The 19,526-nt window shown below is 26.7% G+C and overlaps 1 protein-coding gene across 1 annotated transcript; it reads left to right on the top strand.

Annotated features, from left to right (window-relative positions):
• The first annotated feature begins 14,989 nt into the window (after positions 1-14,989).
• Positions 14,990-15,735, top strand: LOC112791916 (uncharacterized). Its single transcript, XM_025834950.3, has one exon. The coding sequence runs from the start codon at positions 15,126-15,128 to the stop codon at positions 15,687-15,689; it is 564 nt and encodes a 187-aa protein (XP_025690735.1). The 5' UTR covers positions 14,990-15,125; the 3' UTR covers positions 15,690-15,735.
• Positions 15,736-19,526: the final 3,791 nt, after the last annotated feature.

Here is a 19,526-nt window from a genome sequence, read left to right on the forward strand (position 1 = left end):
CTTTGTCCATTTTCATACTCAGAAAAGCATCATCAACACACTCATGTCTATTCTGAGACCACTTGATGCTTCTTTGTATTGTTTACTTAGGTCCAATAATATCATCTACTTTATTTTGTGATTAGTGATTTAGTGTATTATTGCATAATATATATTCACAAGAATTAACTTTCCTTTTCATGCCACTGTGCAAATGTTTTTTCAGCCACTAATCACTTGGATGAGTAGTTAGAACACATCGCACAAACATAGGACAAAAGGAACCGAACTCAATCCAACTCCATTTAGAGGATCAATACGTGGTATCCACTATTATTGTATATGTATAATAAAAAATGTTATCACCCATAATATATATGTATTATCTACGGTGACCCATCTAAAAATTTAGTAGAGGAGGAGTTAAAAATTAAAATATTATATAATTATAATATTATATTTAGTAATATATATAATCATGATTAATATTTTTTTAATTAAAAAATACTAATAAATACTTGTTATATAAAAAATTATCTTAGTTCTTATAATTTTTTTTATTTTGGATTTGATTAAATATAAAAATGATCTTTTTTAATTAGTTTATTTTGTTAAGTATTATTGTGATAGTAAACTATATTTTTATGTTTTATATCATAAAAAATATGTTAATAAAATAATATAAATAAGTTGTTATAATAACTTTGTTATATGCATTTTAAACATATTTGTGAATAAAACATATAAAATATAATCGTTTTAATAAATTTACTTAATATGTTATCATTTTAATATCATAAGAAAATAAAAAAATTAAAATAACTTATTTTCATGTATGTACTATAATATATAAAGATTTTTTTAATTATTATAAATATTAAAATATTTTTATATGATAATAAATGTAAAAATTAAGAGGAAAAATATTTAAAAAGAGAAAAAAGGTTTAAATGTTTAAACATTTAGAAATTTATTTAATTAAAAGGTGATTGACAATATATAATATCTTTCTCAATTTAAAGATTGTTGTTTGTCTTTGAATTTAATAATTTAATTATTTATATAATACAATTACTTATTCTATTTTCAAATAAAAAATAAAATTATATAATATATAATAACTTTATATATTTAAAATTATTAATTTTTATTCAAAAAATAATATTGGAGGGATCAAAGTCTATATTTGCCTCCCCTTAAATCCGTGTCTGAGTATCTAATAATAGATATATACTGACATTTTTATTGGTTTCTATTTTTTAAAATACGACTAATTCAATTTGGCTCATCACAAATATTCTACATAGAAATAGGTTTTTTAACCAACATTTCTATAAATATATTTCACATTAAAAAATATATAATTATTTCACAAAGTTGTTTAAAAAATCAACTATGTGATGTTCTGTAAACATAAAAAAAATTATCAATTAAGTAGTAGTCATTTATATATCAATACATATTAAAATATAAAATAATTATACATTCACATTTATAATCAAATTTTATAATATAGACAAACTTAATTCACATGGTAATCAAATTTTGTACATAATTTAATAGAACTGTATTTATATTTATTATTAAAATATGGATAAAAGTATAAAAGATAAATTAAAGTGTTGGACGATTTTAGTGTTCATAAAGAGTTTGATCATGTTGCTATAAAAATGTTTTATTATTTTACTACAAAGGATTCTATTATTTTACTGAAAAAAGATAGATTCTTTTGATGGCCAATTACTTTGCTAAAAAAAATATAAAAGAAAATATATAAATATATGCATACATATATATTGGTTCTAATGTTTAATCTTCATGGATAGCTTTTTATAATTAAAAAAATTTAATTAGACACATTTATTTATTTATTTATTTGTGAATCATAATAATACCACAACTTCTATATAATACCTATAAAAATATTATATGATCAATAAAATTTATTAAATTTATTAAAACAGCTAATTATTAATATTCAAAAGCGTAAGCTAAAAATATATTATTAGATTACTAAACTAAAAAAATTAAATTAATAAATAAAAACACTAGCAAAAAATAATAATTTTTTCTCCGATACATATATGTATCTTAAATTAAAACAAAGCATTTTTATCTAATTAGACTTCTTAAGCTAGCATGAGATGCTTAATTAAAACAAAGCATGTGAGCTTATGCTTTCTCCCTTTTCTAAGGTGCCAAATAAGATTTTCCATAATATCTCTTGAGAATCTTGTTCTGGCCAATTGTTCTTCACTTCCCACATCAAATCTTCTTTTATTATTGATCATCACAGCCCAGTTTAATTTGTACTGCTACGGCTACATAAATATTATATACATTTGAATGCTTCAAACAATATTATAAGATCATGATTATTCATATACATGTTATGGGAACAATTCCTGTGAAGTGCACAGAGCAGATTGCACACAAACCAGCATAAAAGTGCATTTGCCAGATAAATAAAAAAACTTTAGTGGTGGGTCTCAATATAATCATATAATTCCTTTTGGAGGCCAAGCAATTATGATGACATATAATAAATATATAGATATAGTTCAACATCAAGTGCCACTTTCTTGTCTCCTTATGTGAACCATCATGTAAACGTTGCAAATATCTATCTAATTTAAAGTTGTATAATTAGTTAGAGCTTTGATTGGACAATTACTTGTTCATCCCATTCTTCTTTTACAAATACTACAGTTTGGGATAATTAAAGATTATCTCTAAGAGCTTGAGCTTCATTGATTTGGATTATTAGTAGCATCAAGATGGAGAAATAATAATAATGTTGACAATGTTTTACCTATGAAGTACGTGTTAGTGTTGCAAGTGTGAGAAGTGTTGAAATTAATTTCACATTCATTAATTTGACATTTTAAAAAAAATTTCTCTAGACATATTTGGATACACCTAAATACCATATTTATTCTTCACATGTATTTTTGAAGGGAGTCACTTACATAAAAACACTTAAAACGTCTTTATTATATAATCAATCAAACTGTGTTATTTTTGTCAAAATTAGACCAGATAAATTAGTTTGACCGAAAAATTGATAAACCAAATTTTGAACCGATCTAAATTAATATTATTTTTTATAGAAAATGACTATAATAGGTTTATTATAAAAAATAAATAAAATATTCCTATTATATATATTAATTTTGAAAACTCTAAATTCTAATCATATGACGGTATTGAAAGAAGAGAAGGGTTAGGATTTAGAGTTCTCAAATAAATATATATATATATATATATATATATATATATATATATATATAATAAAAGTATTTTAAATCATTTTTTATAACAGGAGTATTGTAGTTATTTTTATAAAAAATATTAATTTAGATTGATTTAAATTTTGATTTACCGATTTTTTAGTCAAATCAATTTGTTTGATCTAATTTTGACAAAAATAATACGATTTAATCGATTACATATATTAAACTTTAATTACTAAAAAATATCTTTAAAAAAAAGATATTTTAAGTATCTTTATATAAATGATTATGATTTTAGAATTTAGAAATAATATATATTATTATTTATTAAAATAAAAATTATTTTAAATATTTTATATAATTAAAAAATATATTAAAAGTAATTAAAAATTTATTTTATATTTTAATATTAATAAAATATTAAAATATTATTATAATTTATCTAAAATATATTTTATACTTTATATATATATATATATATATATATATATATATATATATATATATATATATATATATATATATATCATGTGTTTCTATATCCTATAAAATTTTAAAATTTATATATCTACATATTTTATGTTTGTATCAATATATGTGCATCATAGTGTTTGATAGACGTTTTAACTAGGGTTGAAGTTCGAATCTGCATCTGGAGAGTGCAATTGAATTGCCAACTGAGCCTAGTCTTTGGGCCTAGTAGGAAGATTCTTCATCTCACAATTGGGCTTTTTGACCTGGGCTTATGCACTGCTATTTCCTCTTGTATAACAAACAGCTAACAATTTTTTTAGTGGCGGAGACATTGTACTAATGGCCGATATATTTGCCTCATAAAAGCCACATTCAGGTTTGAATCTTAACCGTAGTCAGGACGTATACAAAAATATTATTATAGAGAGTTAATAATATATATAATATTAAAAAATATATAATATAAGATGTATTATAAAAATATATTGATAGAGAATATATTTTAAAATATAAAAAATATGTACACTTTTTACTAATAAAATGGTCGATTTTTTGTATTATAAAATTTATCGATAATAGAATTCGTGTCAAATTTGTCAGTAATTTTTTTTTCAATATAATTAAAAGACAATTAATAAAAAATTTATCTTTTATTTTTTTCTGAGTTATTCTTCACAATATTTATAGTTGAAAAAGATCTCTCAGTTGTATCAATTAAAACAGAGAGAATTAATACAAAATGAATCAAGAAAGATAGTCACAAGAAAAAAATTTATTTTATGAGATTTAAAAAATATTAGTAATAATATATTTTTTAAAATTTTTTAATATTATTATTTACTTTTTAGATATTAAAAATCATTAATATTTAAGTTGAATTGGTCTTTTATTTATATTAGACTAAATACTAAATAATTTTTTAAAAAATTAAATTATATTTAATAATTTATTATTATTAATTTTTTTTTTAAAAATTAGAGACCGAGGTCTCCACTCGTCCCCCTTATGTCCGTCCCTAGTTGTAGCTGAATTGTGATAAAACTTTGAGTGTGTGAGTGTGTATATAACAATTTTTTTTTCAAATAAACATTTTTTAAAATTATAATCTTACTAATAAGTTATATACAATTCTTATCTTAACGTGAAGTAAAATCTAATAAAAAATTTAAAATTTTATTATTATTATTAATTTAAAATGATCTCTTTTTAGAAAAATGGATTTGATGAGATCCAAACTTTTTAGAAAAATCGTAGATATTATATTTAAAAGAAACCTAGGGAGAAATTTAAAAAAAAAAAAAGAAAGATGAAAATATATATTATTCATGAAATGTTTGAGACATGATTGAGATGATGAATGGCCCACGCAATCAACGTGACGGATGAAAAATTAAGTATATGAATTGCCTAGTGGTTGAGGTACAACAATAATGGAGATTGGAGACTTGCAACGAAATTCTTATGCACATGCATGTCCTTAATTATATATTGGCATGAATAGTACATTACATTGCTAAAACATTTAATTCATTTTGTACAACTGCTACTACTACTCCTCTTTCTTTTATGCTTAACCATTCATGTCGTACCTAATAATTATTAACACTATATATATGTGCCAGCTCAATTATTTCAGGCAAATAAATTAAAGTTGACACTTGACAGTACCTCATGTTGGGTACTTCATCAGAAAAAAATAAATAAAAAAAAATAAAATTCAAGTAGAAAATTTTAAAAGAGTATTAATAATAATTAATATAATTATGAAGCAATATGGTTATTTAGATGATCTTTTGAAGGACAAGTGCATCACTAGATATATAGTTTGGTCCACTTACCACATGCAAACTACTCATCATGCTGCAAAGTTTAGCATATTTGGTTAAGTATTAGCACATGCCACATGGTTGCGGTCTAAGGAAAATTATCTAGTAACACAACTTCACTATTTTCTTTATTATTCATCATAATATCTTAGATATTTTCGTTAGCGTTTTGTCCTTATCATCAACCACGATGTTGATTTCGAACAAAATTACTGGACTATGTTTCGTTGTTGAAGCTGCAGATCTATGATGACTTAATTAACTTCCACGCAAAAATAAACAATATCAAGCATTTGCATAGCTATGTGATATTATGCTTATCAAATCAAAGGACACATTATTATTATTCCATCATTTGAGAAAGGAGTAATAAGAGAAATTGAATTATATTGGCTTGGATATCGAGCAGGAAATTCTGTGGTTCCTGATAGCTTATTATATGATGTTCTCTAGCAAAAATTTTGGAAGACCATAAAAATAAATCTAAATCAATTTAAAATTATTTTATTTTATATTATAAATTATCATTGAAATAAATACTAACATTGAATGAAATAAGTATGTAATTATATATATATATATATATATATAATTATTAATATTAAATCAAATAATTTTTTATTATTATCTCTTTAACATTCTCGCATCTTCTAAAGTCTAAATATGACAATGACACGTGCATAACTACTATTTAAATTAAGAATATTAATAATTATATATGTTTAAAAGTATGCTAAGTTAAAATTTATGAATATAAATAAACTTTGCTTATTGAGTATAATTTTTATTATTATTTTGTGTTTTTAAGAAAAATTCAAGAGTTACTACTCAACGTCAAAAGAGTGAATTTAATCATATAAACTAAAAAAATTAGCCATCAAATTAATTATTTGTATAAAATATATATTAAAAATGAGTTAAACAATACATGTGACACGAATATATAATAACAGATTCAGTATCTATTTTATTTTTGTATATATAATTTTTTATTACTTTACTTTTTGAATGATTATTTAGGGCAATTTACATAAATAAATTGTTAGTTTCCAAAATTACACAATTATAACTTTTTAAAAAAGAAGACGCAAAGACGTTTTTTTTTATATCTTTATAAAAATCGCTATTGGCAGTAACGGTTTATAGAAATACCTAATCTGTCACAGATAACTGCAATTTACGTGCTCGAAGTGCAATACATAAACTGCTATAAGCAGTAGCGGTTTCTGTTAAAGGTGGCTTGCGCATAAACCGCTACTGGCAGTAGCGGTTTATGTGTGTGGGGATGCGTGCCTAAACCGCTGGAAGGCAGCAGCGGTTTACGTTGAGTGTATGTGAGCGTGGCTGCCTATATAAACCCCTCAGAGGCATTGTGGTGGAAGAAGAGTGTTGTTTCTCACAAATGGATGGTGAGAAAAGTTTTGTGGCTCTAGTGCATTGATCTGAAAAAATTCAAAAGAGCAAAAGGTATAGTGTAAAATTTACGGATAGAGAACCGCTTCGTATTTTTATCTGGTCATCGAGTACGTTGGCAGAGATTAAACTCAACATATTACAGAAGCTCGGTGCGTGTGGGACGAAGTGGGTAAAGAAGTTGTTTTACAAGATTCTCGTATTCGTTGTGTCGGCTGGTGTGAGGTATGAGACCTTTGTGATAGGGTCCCATGAATACCTGCAGGCGGAGTTTTTCGGAGGTCAGATTACCCGAGTTGCTTGCGAAATTGAAAGATGGTGTCGACTGCTTCGGGGCATCAGCGCCGAATCCTCAGTCGACGACGGTGGGTGGTGCATTGACATCGATGCCTGTGGTAGCAGCGGTAGTTCCGACTCATGATCCTCCACGTGTTGCGGCTGTTCATGTTGGTGTGCCTGGTGGTGTTCCTGATTTTGGATTTGAGGTCGGACCAGATCGAGTTGAGAATGTGATACAGGACGATGATTCGGATGACGAGCCGGTCGTAATTGGTGGGGAAAGTGATGATGATATTCTGAGCGGTACACGTACACCCCAAGGCAACCACTCACGACCTCCCCATCGACAGGCAACCCAAGTTGAAATGCCACATCTTGCAATGTCACTGTGCACTCTCCAAAAGGCATATGAAATGTGTGCGTCTCAAGCTGCCACCTCTCAATGAATGCACTAACTAAGGGCTCGTCCAACCAGAACTAGTAGCGGTTTAACTTGACCAAATGGCACAATCCAACCCTCTCTAAATACGGAATAATCCTGCCATGCATGGACATATTTTGTTGCAGTCTCACACTATAGATACACCTAGTTGGCTGCACACAACATAAAAGATATACACGAAACAATTAATTTCTACTACGTACAACAAATTCCGCTATCTAATAACAACAACTCGCTTATACCATCACTAAACAATGAAACAAATTAAACAATTAAACAACTAAACTATTAACTTGTTAGTCCGTCCTCAAATCAAATTGCCAAAAATTTCTTTTTGGATTAATACAAAAACAGGTTGCACAATTAGATTAACAGTTTTTGGTAACCAAAATCGGTTGCTTTTAAAGAAGCCTTTTACGAAAATTGATTTAAAGCAAAAAAGATCGTAAAAAATATCATATAAAAGTTAACATTCGGAAATTAACGAAACAAAAATTATGAAACTAATTCCAAAATCTAGCGGTTAATTTATACATTTTAGTTCCTCTATCTTACATACCATTTTTCTAATTAATAAATGCTAATGATAAAAAATAAATAAAATATAACTGACCTCGTCAGCAATGACACCAGAAATATGAACAACACCGTTCAGTCGGTACAAGCTTCGTTCTTCTGCATGATATCCAGCTAGAGATCGGCACGCGGACACTACGGATCCCGCTCTCAAGTTGCTCTGCCCTCTCTCTAAAATTTTCTCTCTCTAGCCAAACTCAAGATCTACTCCAAATGAGGAATTTGCGGCTACATTTCACGGTTTATATAGGCACACACTCAACATAAATCGCTGCTGCCTCCAACGGTTTATACACGCATCTCCACACACATAAATCGCTGCTGCCTATAGCAATTTCTTTATTGTACTCCGACTACGTAAATCGCGACTACCTGTGACGGATTACGTATCTTTATAAATCGCTACTGTTAGTAGTGGTTTTTATAGAAATATAAAAAAATGTATTTACATCTTTTTCTTTAAAAGTTATAATTGTGTAATTTTAGAAAGCTAATAATTTATTTATATAAATTGCCCGTATGAATGTTAAAAGTGTTTGATGCATGAATAATATTATTAATAAATTTTTCCTAAAATTTGATTCAACAAAAATTTGAAAAGATAATATTGAGGCATTATATATATAATTATGTTAAATGTATACTAAAATCAATTATTAATATAAAATATACGTAAAATATAAATTATATATTAAAAATAAATTAAATTACACATATATTTTTTATATATATATATATATATATATATATATGGTGATTGATTTTAATATATAAATAATATTTTTGATATTAAAAGTATATGTTAACTTGTGTCTTAAAAATATATATTAAGATTATTATTTGTAAAAATTTGTAAATTTTTTACTTTAATAAATAAATAAATAAATAAATTATTATTAAAATTTAAATTTTATATTTAATTTTTTATATATTTTTTAATTAATAATCTTATTAAAATGTCTTCATAGGGTATAGGGTATATATATATATATATATATCTATATATATATATATATATATATATATATATATATATATATATGAGTGGATGCCGAACTTATATCAAAGCTGTGAGAAAATTAAGATGATTTGAAGAGTAAAGGAAGTAATTGATTGCTAAACATAATAGAGGGGTGAGAAACATTTTCTTGGGTTCACATTACTAATAGTGTGTGAATGTATGTGTGGTTCTAATCTCAAGTTAAAATGTCAAATTCCATATTGTCTTTTTCTTTGATTTCCACGCGGATAGAAATTATTTTTTCTCCATCTTCAATTTTACTCGTTTCTTATCGCTATTCATTTTTCTTTCTGTACGCATGCAATGATTGTCATTTTTTTTTTCTTTTCTAGGTCGTTTCATTGCTTTGAAATTTCCATCCGATCCGTTGACCCCACCAAGAAAGTTAATAAATTTATCAGTCCATCGCTGGTTGGTTTGTTTGTTATTTTTATAAGATAATGAGAAATATTAACATATATACCCCTTTTTCCAATTTCATACAAGATCAGGTATCTAAAATGGAAATCGGTGATAAATTTCTTACTCAAAGAACTCCTTTTTAGAGTAAAACTAGTATGCAAGAAATACCTTTTTTTTTCATCTATAATCCCAAACTCTTATCATTTGGTTAAGAGAATTAATGAACCAACCATATCAGGTGTATACTAATATAATATCGGTTATTAAAATTAATCAATAATATAAAATATATATTAAAAATAAATTAAATAACAAGTATATTTATATAGAAATATATAGTAATTAATTTTGATATATAATTTTAGTATATGATCCGTTACCTTATAACTCGATTTTTATTATACATTAATATGAGTTATAACTATCATTTATTCTTTGTTTGTAATCGATACCTTAATTACCAATTTAATAAGCATCATTTTCATCTTAATGACTAAACAGTCATAACATGAATATCATTCATCAAATTTATGCCTATAAAGGACACAAATTTCTATATCTCACTAGACAATGCACGATAAATTTTATTTCATGTCTTACATTCTATATTGATAGAATTATTATAAATACAACACATGATAACTTCCATTTCATGTCTTACATTCTATATTTATAGAATAATTATTATATACTTCCTAAATACTTATTGACTTAAGCGTCGGAGTGTCTTTTGCAGGTATCTATTCCCTTATTCTTTCATTATCGACGTATACCTCATTTGGACAGAAAGCTTACAAACATTCTCTTACGAACGACTTATACAGCGGCCAAACTCACACAAAAATAGTATACATACATAATATTTTTGTTAATCAATTTATAATTATTAAAGTACACACCCACGTCAACGTGGTTGTTTAGATAGCTTGTTAACAGGGGAACAAGGACAATATAAAGTGAGAGTTAGTAACCACCAAGTTTCTTCCTTTGTTACAGACATACTGAGGAAGGAGAAGTCGTGACATTCTTGTTATATATTCATGGCACCGCCCACTATATCCTAACATCTAAATTTTGAAGTTTGCTGAAATGGAATTTGGCCGTTATTAGGTTTTGAATTACATTACTGGATTTTTGTTTGTATATACTCTAAATTTTAAATTTTAAAATTTTAAATTTTGCTGTTGATGGAATGAAACTTGGCTATTATTAAGTTTTGAATTAGGTAACTAAACTCTAGTTTGGCAATACAAAATGACTGTTTTTATAAAATAATTTTTTTTACTAAAGTAAGAATATAAGAACATTTCCTCGCCATGCTTGCATGTATGTGTCTCCAATTCTGTACCATCTATCAAAATTTGACATCTGGTGGATTAAATTAAAGATATTATTTATTTAATTAATTATACCATTTTGTTGGTTTACAATTTTGTCTTTTCATTCCTTCCAATTGGTCCTTTTTAATTTTGCAATGTTTATGTGGCGCTTTAACATTGGAGCAATCAAAGCAACTTGCATCCCAAACTTTAATAATAATTAATATCGTATTAGACTACTAGTTAAGATGATAAATTGTTAATTTTATATGAATAATGTGGTATTAGTTAAGAAGATTTCTTTTTCTTTATAAGGGAAAAAAACATTGGTGCAATATCTTTTCCTCTTTGTCATTATTGTCCTTGGCGCTCTTGTTTCGTTTATCTTGCTTCGTAATTATTATGGAGACTGCTAAGCTAAGCACCACACTTTCACTTTAATTTGATCATATGTATCAACACCGTCGGTAATCACACAAAGCAACACCAATAATGTACTTGCCCCACCCCCTTCTACAAATGATAAAAGTTTCGGGTAGTGTTTGGAAGAAAAATATAAATTATTAAAAGACTGAGACTGAAAAATAAATATTGAAATAAGTTTTAATATTATATTTAATATAAAGTAAAAGGAAGAGATTAAAATAAAAATAAAATTTTAATTTAATTTACACAAAAAGTAAAGTTAGAATTAATTAATTAAAATAAAATATTTTAGGTATAAAATATTATTAAAGTTTTAATTTTTGTTTTAAAAAATAGAGACTAAAATTTTAGTATTAATTTATGGACCAACAAATATGATACTAAATTCTAGTTTTTTAATCTCCGTCCCAATACCTCAAAATAAATGCTATCTCAATATATATACATAAATTATTGTGTAATGTTGTACTGTTGTTATATAAAATACTGATGAATATTAGAGATATAATTATTTATATTATTCTTTTATTAGTTTAAGTCTCTAAAAGAAGTGATGTGATGATATGGTATCAAAGCTCTATATCTCAAAAGTCTAAAATTCAATTTTTGATAAATTCTAAAAAAAATAATAACATAAGACAAATAATAAAAAAAAGAAAAATCTAGGGGGACAGCAACTTTTTTAAATTCTGGTCAGCATATAACTAGCAAAACAAAAGTGAGTAATCTCACATCATTGGATGAAATCTCACACCATTAAAAACATCATTAATGGCTACTTGATGACTATAAATGACAAAAGTTGCTATCCCCCTAACACTGAGTAAATTCCTAAAATGGTCTCCTAAATTGGGCCCGTGCACCAATATTGCCCCTCAATTTCCAAATACTCTAAATGCACCCTCCAATTTGAGCTCCGTGCGAAATCCTGGTCTTTCCACCCAATTCCGGCATGACTCAGCAGTCGGCTGGCGGTTCCACCTCCACGTAAGCTTCATCACCCTCCACCATCACCATCGTTCCTCTTCTTCTCCCAACGAAGTCACTACCCTTCTCTCTTCTTCCAATCCTCCTTTCCCTTTCTCTCTTCTTAAGCATTGTAGCCCTTTCCTTCTCTCAATTCACCAGTCTTCAGATCACTACATCAAAACCACCACCGCAACCTTTTTTTCTTCTCCCTCTCTTCGTTTCTCTTCTTCTCTGTCCATTGGAGGGGGTGGATGAATCAGAACGGTGCCTTTTTGTGATGGAGGAGAATTGAAAGGTTGCTTGGAGAATATTTTCATACACTTTCAGCAATAATCAGAATCCAACAAACTAAATTAACTTATCAAAACCAGCTAAAATCAATTAAAACAGAAAATTAAACAAAACTAAGCCTAAAACTGTAGAAAATTAAAACTAAATTCTAAATAAACCTAAACTAATTAACTGAATACTAGTTATAACTGAAACATAGATGAAATTCTAAAGGAGAAGTTGAAGTAAAACCTGTTTGAAGAATAGGGAAGGAGAATGCAAAAATAGGAAAAATTGGAGTGGTCAGACAGGAAAAGAAGGCAAACCAAAACGTGAGGAAGGAGAAGAGGGTTAGTCATCGTGGATGATGAAAATGACAAGGAGAGGACACTGGTAGAGTAGTGGTTGCAGCGGCTATTGCGGTTGCAGTAGTTTGGTGATAAGGAACAAAGATGAAGGTACCCGACTCTTTAGCTGAGAAGAGGAAATGGGGGAGAAAAATGTGGCGGCGCTGGATAAATGCCGGAGGTGATGGTGGTGGCAATGGAGATGCTGGAAGTTGTGATAGGGCTAAGGTTCGGTGCGTGGAAGAGGGTGATGAAGATGGCAGATTGGCAGTGACAGTAAGCTTGGGCCCAGCGGAGGTGGTTCGCCAAGAAGAAAGCTCGACATCTCTGGACCTAACGGGGAAGGAGAGGGTAGAGGGAGGAGGTTGGACGCGGTAGTCGCAGATGGTGGAGGCTATGGTAGAGAAGAGAAAAGAAGAGAGGAAAAAGAAAAGAGAAAGAGTTGCGGCGGTGGTTCTGAGGTAGTGATCTGAAGGCTGGTGAACTGAGAGAAGGAAAGGGTTACAATGCTTGAGGAAGGAAGAAAGGGAAAGGAGGATTGGAAGAAGAGAGAAGGGTAGTGGCTCCGTTGGGAGAAGAGGAGGAACGATGGTGATGGTGGAGGATGATGAAGCCTACGTGGAGGTGGAACCGTCAGCTCAGCGCTCCGATTGCTGAGTCATGTCGGAATTGGGTAGAAGGACCAAAATTTCGCACAGAGTTTAAATTGGAGGGTATATTTAAAGTATTTAAAAACTGAGGAGTAATATTGGTGTACGGGTCAATCTAAAGACCATTTTAAAAATTTACTCCCTTAACACTTCTCTTATTCCCGTTGCGTTCTTCTATTAATTAAAATAAAAAAAAATAGTACCATAATATCGAATATAGTATTATAATTTAATAAATTGAAACTTTAAAACTCCGTTTGAGACACAAACGTAATTTGATAAACATCACTTCCCTCTTAAAGTGCATAATTAATATGATTGATATTATTGGTGAAATTATTATTACTTGGGTTTCAGTATTAATTAATTAGTTGAATATCAAATACTTGAATTTATTAATATATATAATTTAGTCTCATCATTCAAAATTGATCACTTATTTGTCACTTGGCAGGAAAAAATATGATTAAATAGTGGTGTTGTATAATAATTATTGTTGTTGTAATAAAACGCTAAACTAAAATAACTACTTTTTCTTACTATCATTAAAGATAATTATTTTAATAGTATATTTTTTTATGCTTGTTACTAAAGTGGTGTTTTATTATTAAAAAGATTCCGTTAATTATTGGTTTACAATCGAATTAGATTGATGAATATCGAGTTAATTTAAAATTGTTTGTGTAAATTTAAAAAAAGTCAGATTAATATACTCTTCATATATAATTCTAATATTGTTTTTCTTGTACATGTATATAATTTCTAGGGCGGTACATAATTTGATTAATCTAAAAACTAAATTTATATTTTAGTTAACCAAAAATTTAATTTAGTTAATTAATTAAATTAATTTTATATAATAAAATTAGTTATTAATTGATTAGCAAATTTAAAATTAGTTTTTAATTGGTTATAAAAATAAAAATCAATTTAAAAAAATAGTTGGTTTTTTAAAAAAATTAATTTTTATATAAAAAATTGAATTTTCCAAAAAAAGTTAAAATTCAGTTTTAAAAAAAAAATTGGTTAACCAATTTAAAACAAAAGCTGCATAAAATTTGGTTTTAATTTTGGTTAATCAATTAAAAATTAATGTTTAAAATTTAGTTTTGATTAACTAATTTTTAATAATATGTATATAATTTTTAAAATTATTTTATTAAATTAGTTAGCCAAAATTTAGTTATGATTTTTATCCAATGAACGATATTTTGGATTTTAAATGTACACCGCTAATACTTCTAATTTTAAATGGTAAATATATGTTCATGTCTAAAAAAAGTGTGTCCTTATATTAATTTTTGAAAGATATTATTTATATTCATTTGAATTTAAATATAATGGTAATAATGATAGGCAAATGAAAAGGTGTTCCCTTGATGTTATTTTTGACCTCTTAGAGTCTTTGATTCCTCCTCTCTATATAAACCTTTCTCACTCCCTTCTCTCTTTTCATATAATTTCTTCTTCTTCTTCTTCTTATTATTCAACTTCAACAAATGGAAAATACCTTGCTATCAAAGAGGCCAAGAGAAGAAGAAGAAGAAGATGTAATAATAACAACAGATTCATCAAAGAGGCACAAGCCATATAATCACATACTCTCTGTTCTTGAATCAGATGAATTATTAGTAGATTATGATTCCTCACAAGAAGACCTCTCTCCTCTCATCACAACTCTCCAACACGAAATCACTGCTTCTCCCTCTCAACATAATAACTGTAACAATAACAATAATAATGATAATAATATTACTACTACAACTACTCTAGAAGAAGATGAAAGAGTTGAGAGTGTGATGAGACACCTTCTGGAAGCTTCTGATGACGAGCTTGGGATTCCAAACAGCGGTGGTGGACCTGAATTACAGGAAGCTGCAGGGTCGTCATCTTCGGTGGAGGATTTTGGTGAATATAATAATGGAGACGACGACAACAACAACAACATGTTTTCATCATCATCAATATTATGCGGTGATGATGATGGGTTATTATTATGGGAGCATCAAGATGAGACTGCTAACTACTATGCTTTCTTGCATTCTGATCAACTCTTTCTGTAATATAAGTTCTTATTATTAATATTATTGTTATTGTTGTGGTTATTAACTTATTATTATTGATGCATCAAATTTGTGAAAACACAAAGAACGCCCCTTTTTTTTTAAATTTTATCTCCCTCCAATTTTTTTTTTTTCAAAGAACTTGACAGTGGTGGAACATGATGTTGCTTCTTAATTATATCGAAAAAAAAATGTTAGTAATCAATATACTTTTTAAGTTTATTTTATATTTAAGTTAACAATAACTTTTTTTTATTGTTTATTAGAAATATTGATCTCTTAAGATCTTTTTTAAATCTCATTTTTTGGTGTATCATTACTACCTTTAATAAATGATAAAAAAATTAGATTTAGATTCTTTAAAATTTGAATTTCATTTTAGAGAATAAAGTGTGATCTCTCACCAATTTATTTTATAGGTGGGATAAAAAATAAATATGAAAAAAAATTTATTCAAAGATAAAAAATCACACTTTACCCTCTAAAATACAAATTTAAAATTTAGAATATCCAAATTCAAAAAAAGTATACACATAACAAAAATATAACATTAGAAAATCCACTCTCAATATTAGCGGTCAATATGCATAAGAAATAAAAAAAACTCATTGTTCCAAAACGTAAACTTTTTTGGGTCCCAATGAAACGCCTCGTTTGAGTCATATACCATGTAAAGATTCCCTTTAAAACGTGAATTTCTATAATTATACCATGAATTCAATTAATTAGTCAAGCTTAAATTTGAATTTCAAATTGTTAATTAAGAGCTTAAAATATTTATTGTCTTAAGTAATTTTATATTTAAAAATATTATTTGTATACTAAAATTAATTACCATTATATTGTATATAAATATATGTGTAGTTTAATTTATTTTTAATATATATTTATATTTTAACATATATTTTATACTGATAATTTACTTCAATAATTAATTTTAATATACATATAACATAATCGTTTTACATTAGTATTTAATAAGTACTCTTGTTATTATACCCGTTTATTTGATCAGTTTGAGGTTAGTTTTAATTGATTAGAGAAGAAAACCTGGCTTATTCTCGTAACACCCCAAAATTTCTCTAATAATAATGACAAGAGAAACAAGGTTCCACTTCTGCTAGTTAACGGATAATACTAAAATGTCTTGCATTTTAAATTATTAGAGACCAATTATCTTTTCTTGAGGGATTAATTTTTCACGAGAAAAAATTGATAGGCATCACTTAAGAAGTTTACTCTAAGTTCAAAGAAAGGAGGGATAGATTGAATTATTAGATCAAGTTTAAATTTGTGGTGATAATTTATGTAAATTAAAGTTAATACATTTGGGGGAGAGGATCTCACATTATTCTTCTCTGCCTTTAAATTATTTGAGAAATTATTGATAGATGATGACCCTTAGTTCATCATGGCTCACGGAAATTTCTATATATTGACTACTACTTATCTATATATGTGGACAAAATGCTTCAGATATAGTACAATGATATACGTGGACCTATGTACCGTTGCATTTCCGGCCTTTGATACAATCATTTTCGGAATTAATAGAGTTGAAGAGAATTGAGAATTGAAGAAGAAGATTGATATTATTGATGAATATGAATTTCTGTTCTTGAGTGATAAAAGGTCTACTTAAAAAGGTAAACACTGATATTATCACAAGGGGAGCCCCAATCGAAATATGAAATTGGTCCACCAAGATATCTCAGAATATGCAATTTTTTTTTGTCTTTTAAGTGTTTGTTTGAGCGTCATTATTTTAATAGAAAAATATTTTTTTTAGTAAAAAAGATTTTTTTTATTTTTTAACGTCTTTGACAAATTTTTAATAGTAAAAGTAAAAATTTTAAAAAATTAAAAAAATATTTTTTTTTAAAAGATATTTTTTCTTAAAAAAAGATATTTTTCATGTAATAAATAAATAAAAAGTATTTTTATATTATTATACTCAAACATAATTGATAAATAAAAAGATCTTTTTATATGAAATATTCAAATATAAAATTACTTTTACTTTTCTATAAAATTTTTAAAAAAAAAGATAACTCAAAAAAATATTTTTTTTTTAAAACTCATCCAAACAAGCCCTAAGTATCGGATATTAAAGAGTTCCTATAACGAAACAATATAGATCAGCGAAGAATTTTCAAAGAGATCACGGTCCTTTTTTGATAAGTGATAGAATTGAAATTGGTAGGTCTAAGTCAATTAAATCTTTTAAATGTTAGCTCATAAGGTGAGAGATTTTTTATATTTATATAATTTTTAGAAATTATCTTTGAGTAATGTGAAACTTGTAATAATTAGTAATGGATAAGAGATGTTGTTAGCCTATGGATTGATTAATGCATATAGTGTATGTCAATATGTTTTATTTGTAATATCATTTAATTAAATATTTAAATTTATAAAATCTTAAAAATAATAGGATCTAAACAAGAACATGGATGGATCTACTAAGTTGCTAGGATTTACTAATGTTATTATAAGATGAATGTTATGATGGTTTTCGTTGTAGTAGTTAACTAGTTATAGTGATTATGAAATTTTAGTAATACTTAAAAGTGTAATTAAAATTATGATTACGTTTTTTTATTATTTGATAATATTTTTTAAATTGAAAAAAAATAAATAAGTACAATTTTGATCAAATTAAAAAATATTATTAAATAATAAAATATAATCTTAATTTTAATTATACTTTTAAATGTTGTTAAAATTTTAGAACAACCATATTTCTCATAATATTAGCCTTTATAGAAATCGAAATGATATAATTGTATGATATATATTTCCATTTATAACTTATGAATAATATTGAATTCCTGTATATTCATTTCGTATTATATTCGTGTTTTGGAGTAAATGAATTTTCTGGGTGCTCGTTGTCGTGTTTTCTGAAAAGTAGGACTACATTTTTTAATTCAAGTATCGTAGTTGTAATCATTATGCAAAGTTTATGATAGATTATTGTAATAATGCATAATAATTGGGATGTAAATTAACAGTATAGGGCAGGGCACATGACTTATGGACCATATTGTTGGAAGTACAATTGTGTTTCCACCTTCCTAGATCAGTAGATCTATTATTAATTTCAAACTCTAACCGTTTTTGGTGCATACTTAACAATAATAATTTATTATTCAGTAATATTATATAGTCAATAAATATTATTATTTAGATGAATACTTAATTAATAATAATTTATATTTATTAAAATTTATACATATAATTATATAAATTAATACAACATATATTTATATTTATCAGAATTTATATATATAAATTAATAAAATTTATTTATTAAAGACAATCGATTTAATATTTATACTAGTTAAATACTGGTCAACATTATCAAAACCTTCAAGAGTTTCTGATTTATTAATTTATCCCATCAGTTTAATAATACATTTCTTTTTTAAAAAAATAGTCCAATAATACAATAAGGTGTTTTAATTAGTTTAAGGATATCTTAATAATTTTGTCAACGTACTGTGTATTTTTTTTTTTGTGACTCAACAAAACACAAAGAAAAAAAATATAAGAGAAAAAGTAGTACTTTTCTCTAATAATGTCTAAATTATTAGGAAGCAATAACCACTTTAGATACACCTGCTTGTTTAAAGCAGCAGTCTTAGCCATTAAATCAGCCGCTCTGTTTACTGTGTACTGGATAAGAACTAAAGTAGCTGTCTAATTGTGCTGGAGCATCTCTTTGATTTTGTCAAGCAGATCAGAGTCATTCCTAATCATGTTGGTTGTGCCTTGCAAAATAAGAAAAAACGCATCAAGATTATCAGTTTCACAGATGACCTCTTTACACTCACA

This window comes from Arachis hypogaea, chromosome 13 (assembly GCF_003086295.3).
Source record: "Arachis hypogaea cultivar Tifrunner chromosome 13, arahy.Tifrunner.gnm2.J5K5, whole genome shotgun sequence".
NCBI classification, from domain to species: Eukaryota; Viridiplantae; Streptophyta; class Magnoliopsida; order Fabales; family Fabaceae; genus Arachis; species Arachis hypogaea.

Bases quoted from the DNA above. Each gene is read 5' to 3' on its own strand.
- LOC112791916 (XM_025834950.3), top strand. From the start codon at position 15,126: ATGGAAAATACCTTGCTATCAAAGAGGCCAAGAGAAGAAGAAGAAGAA.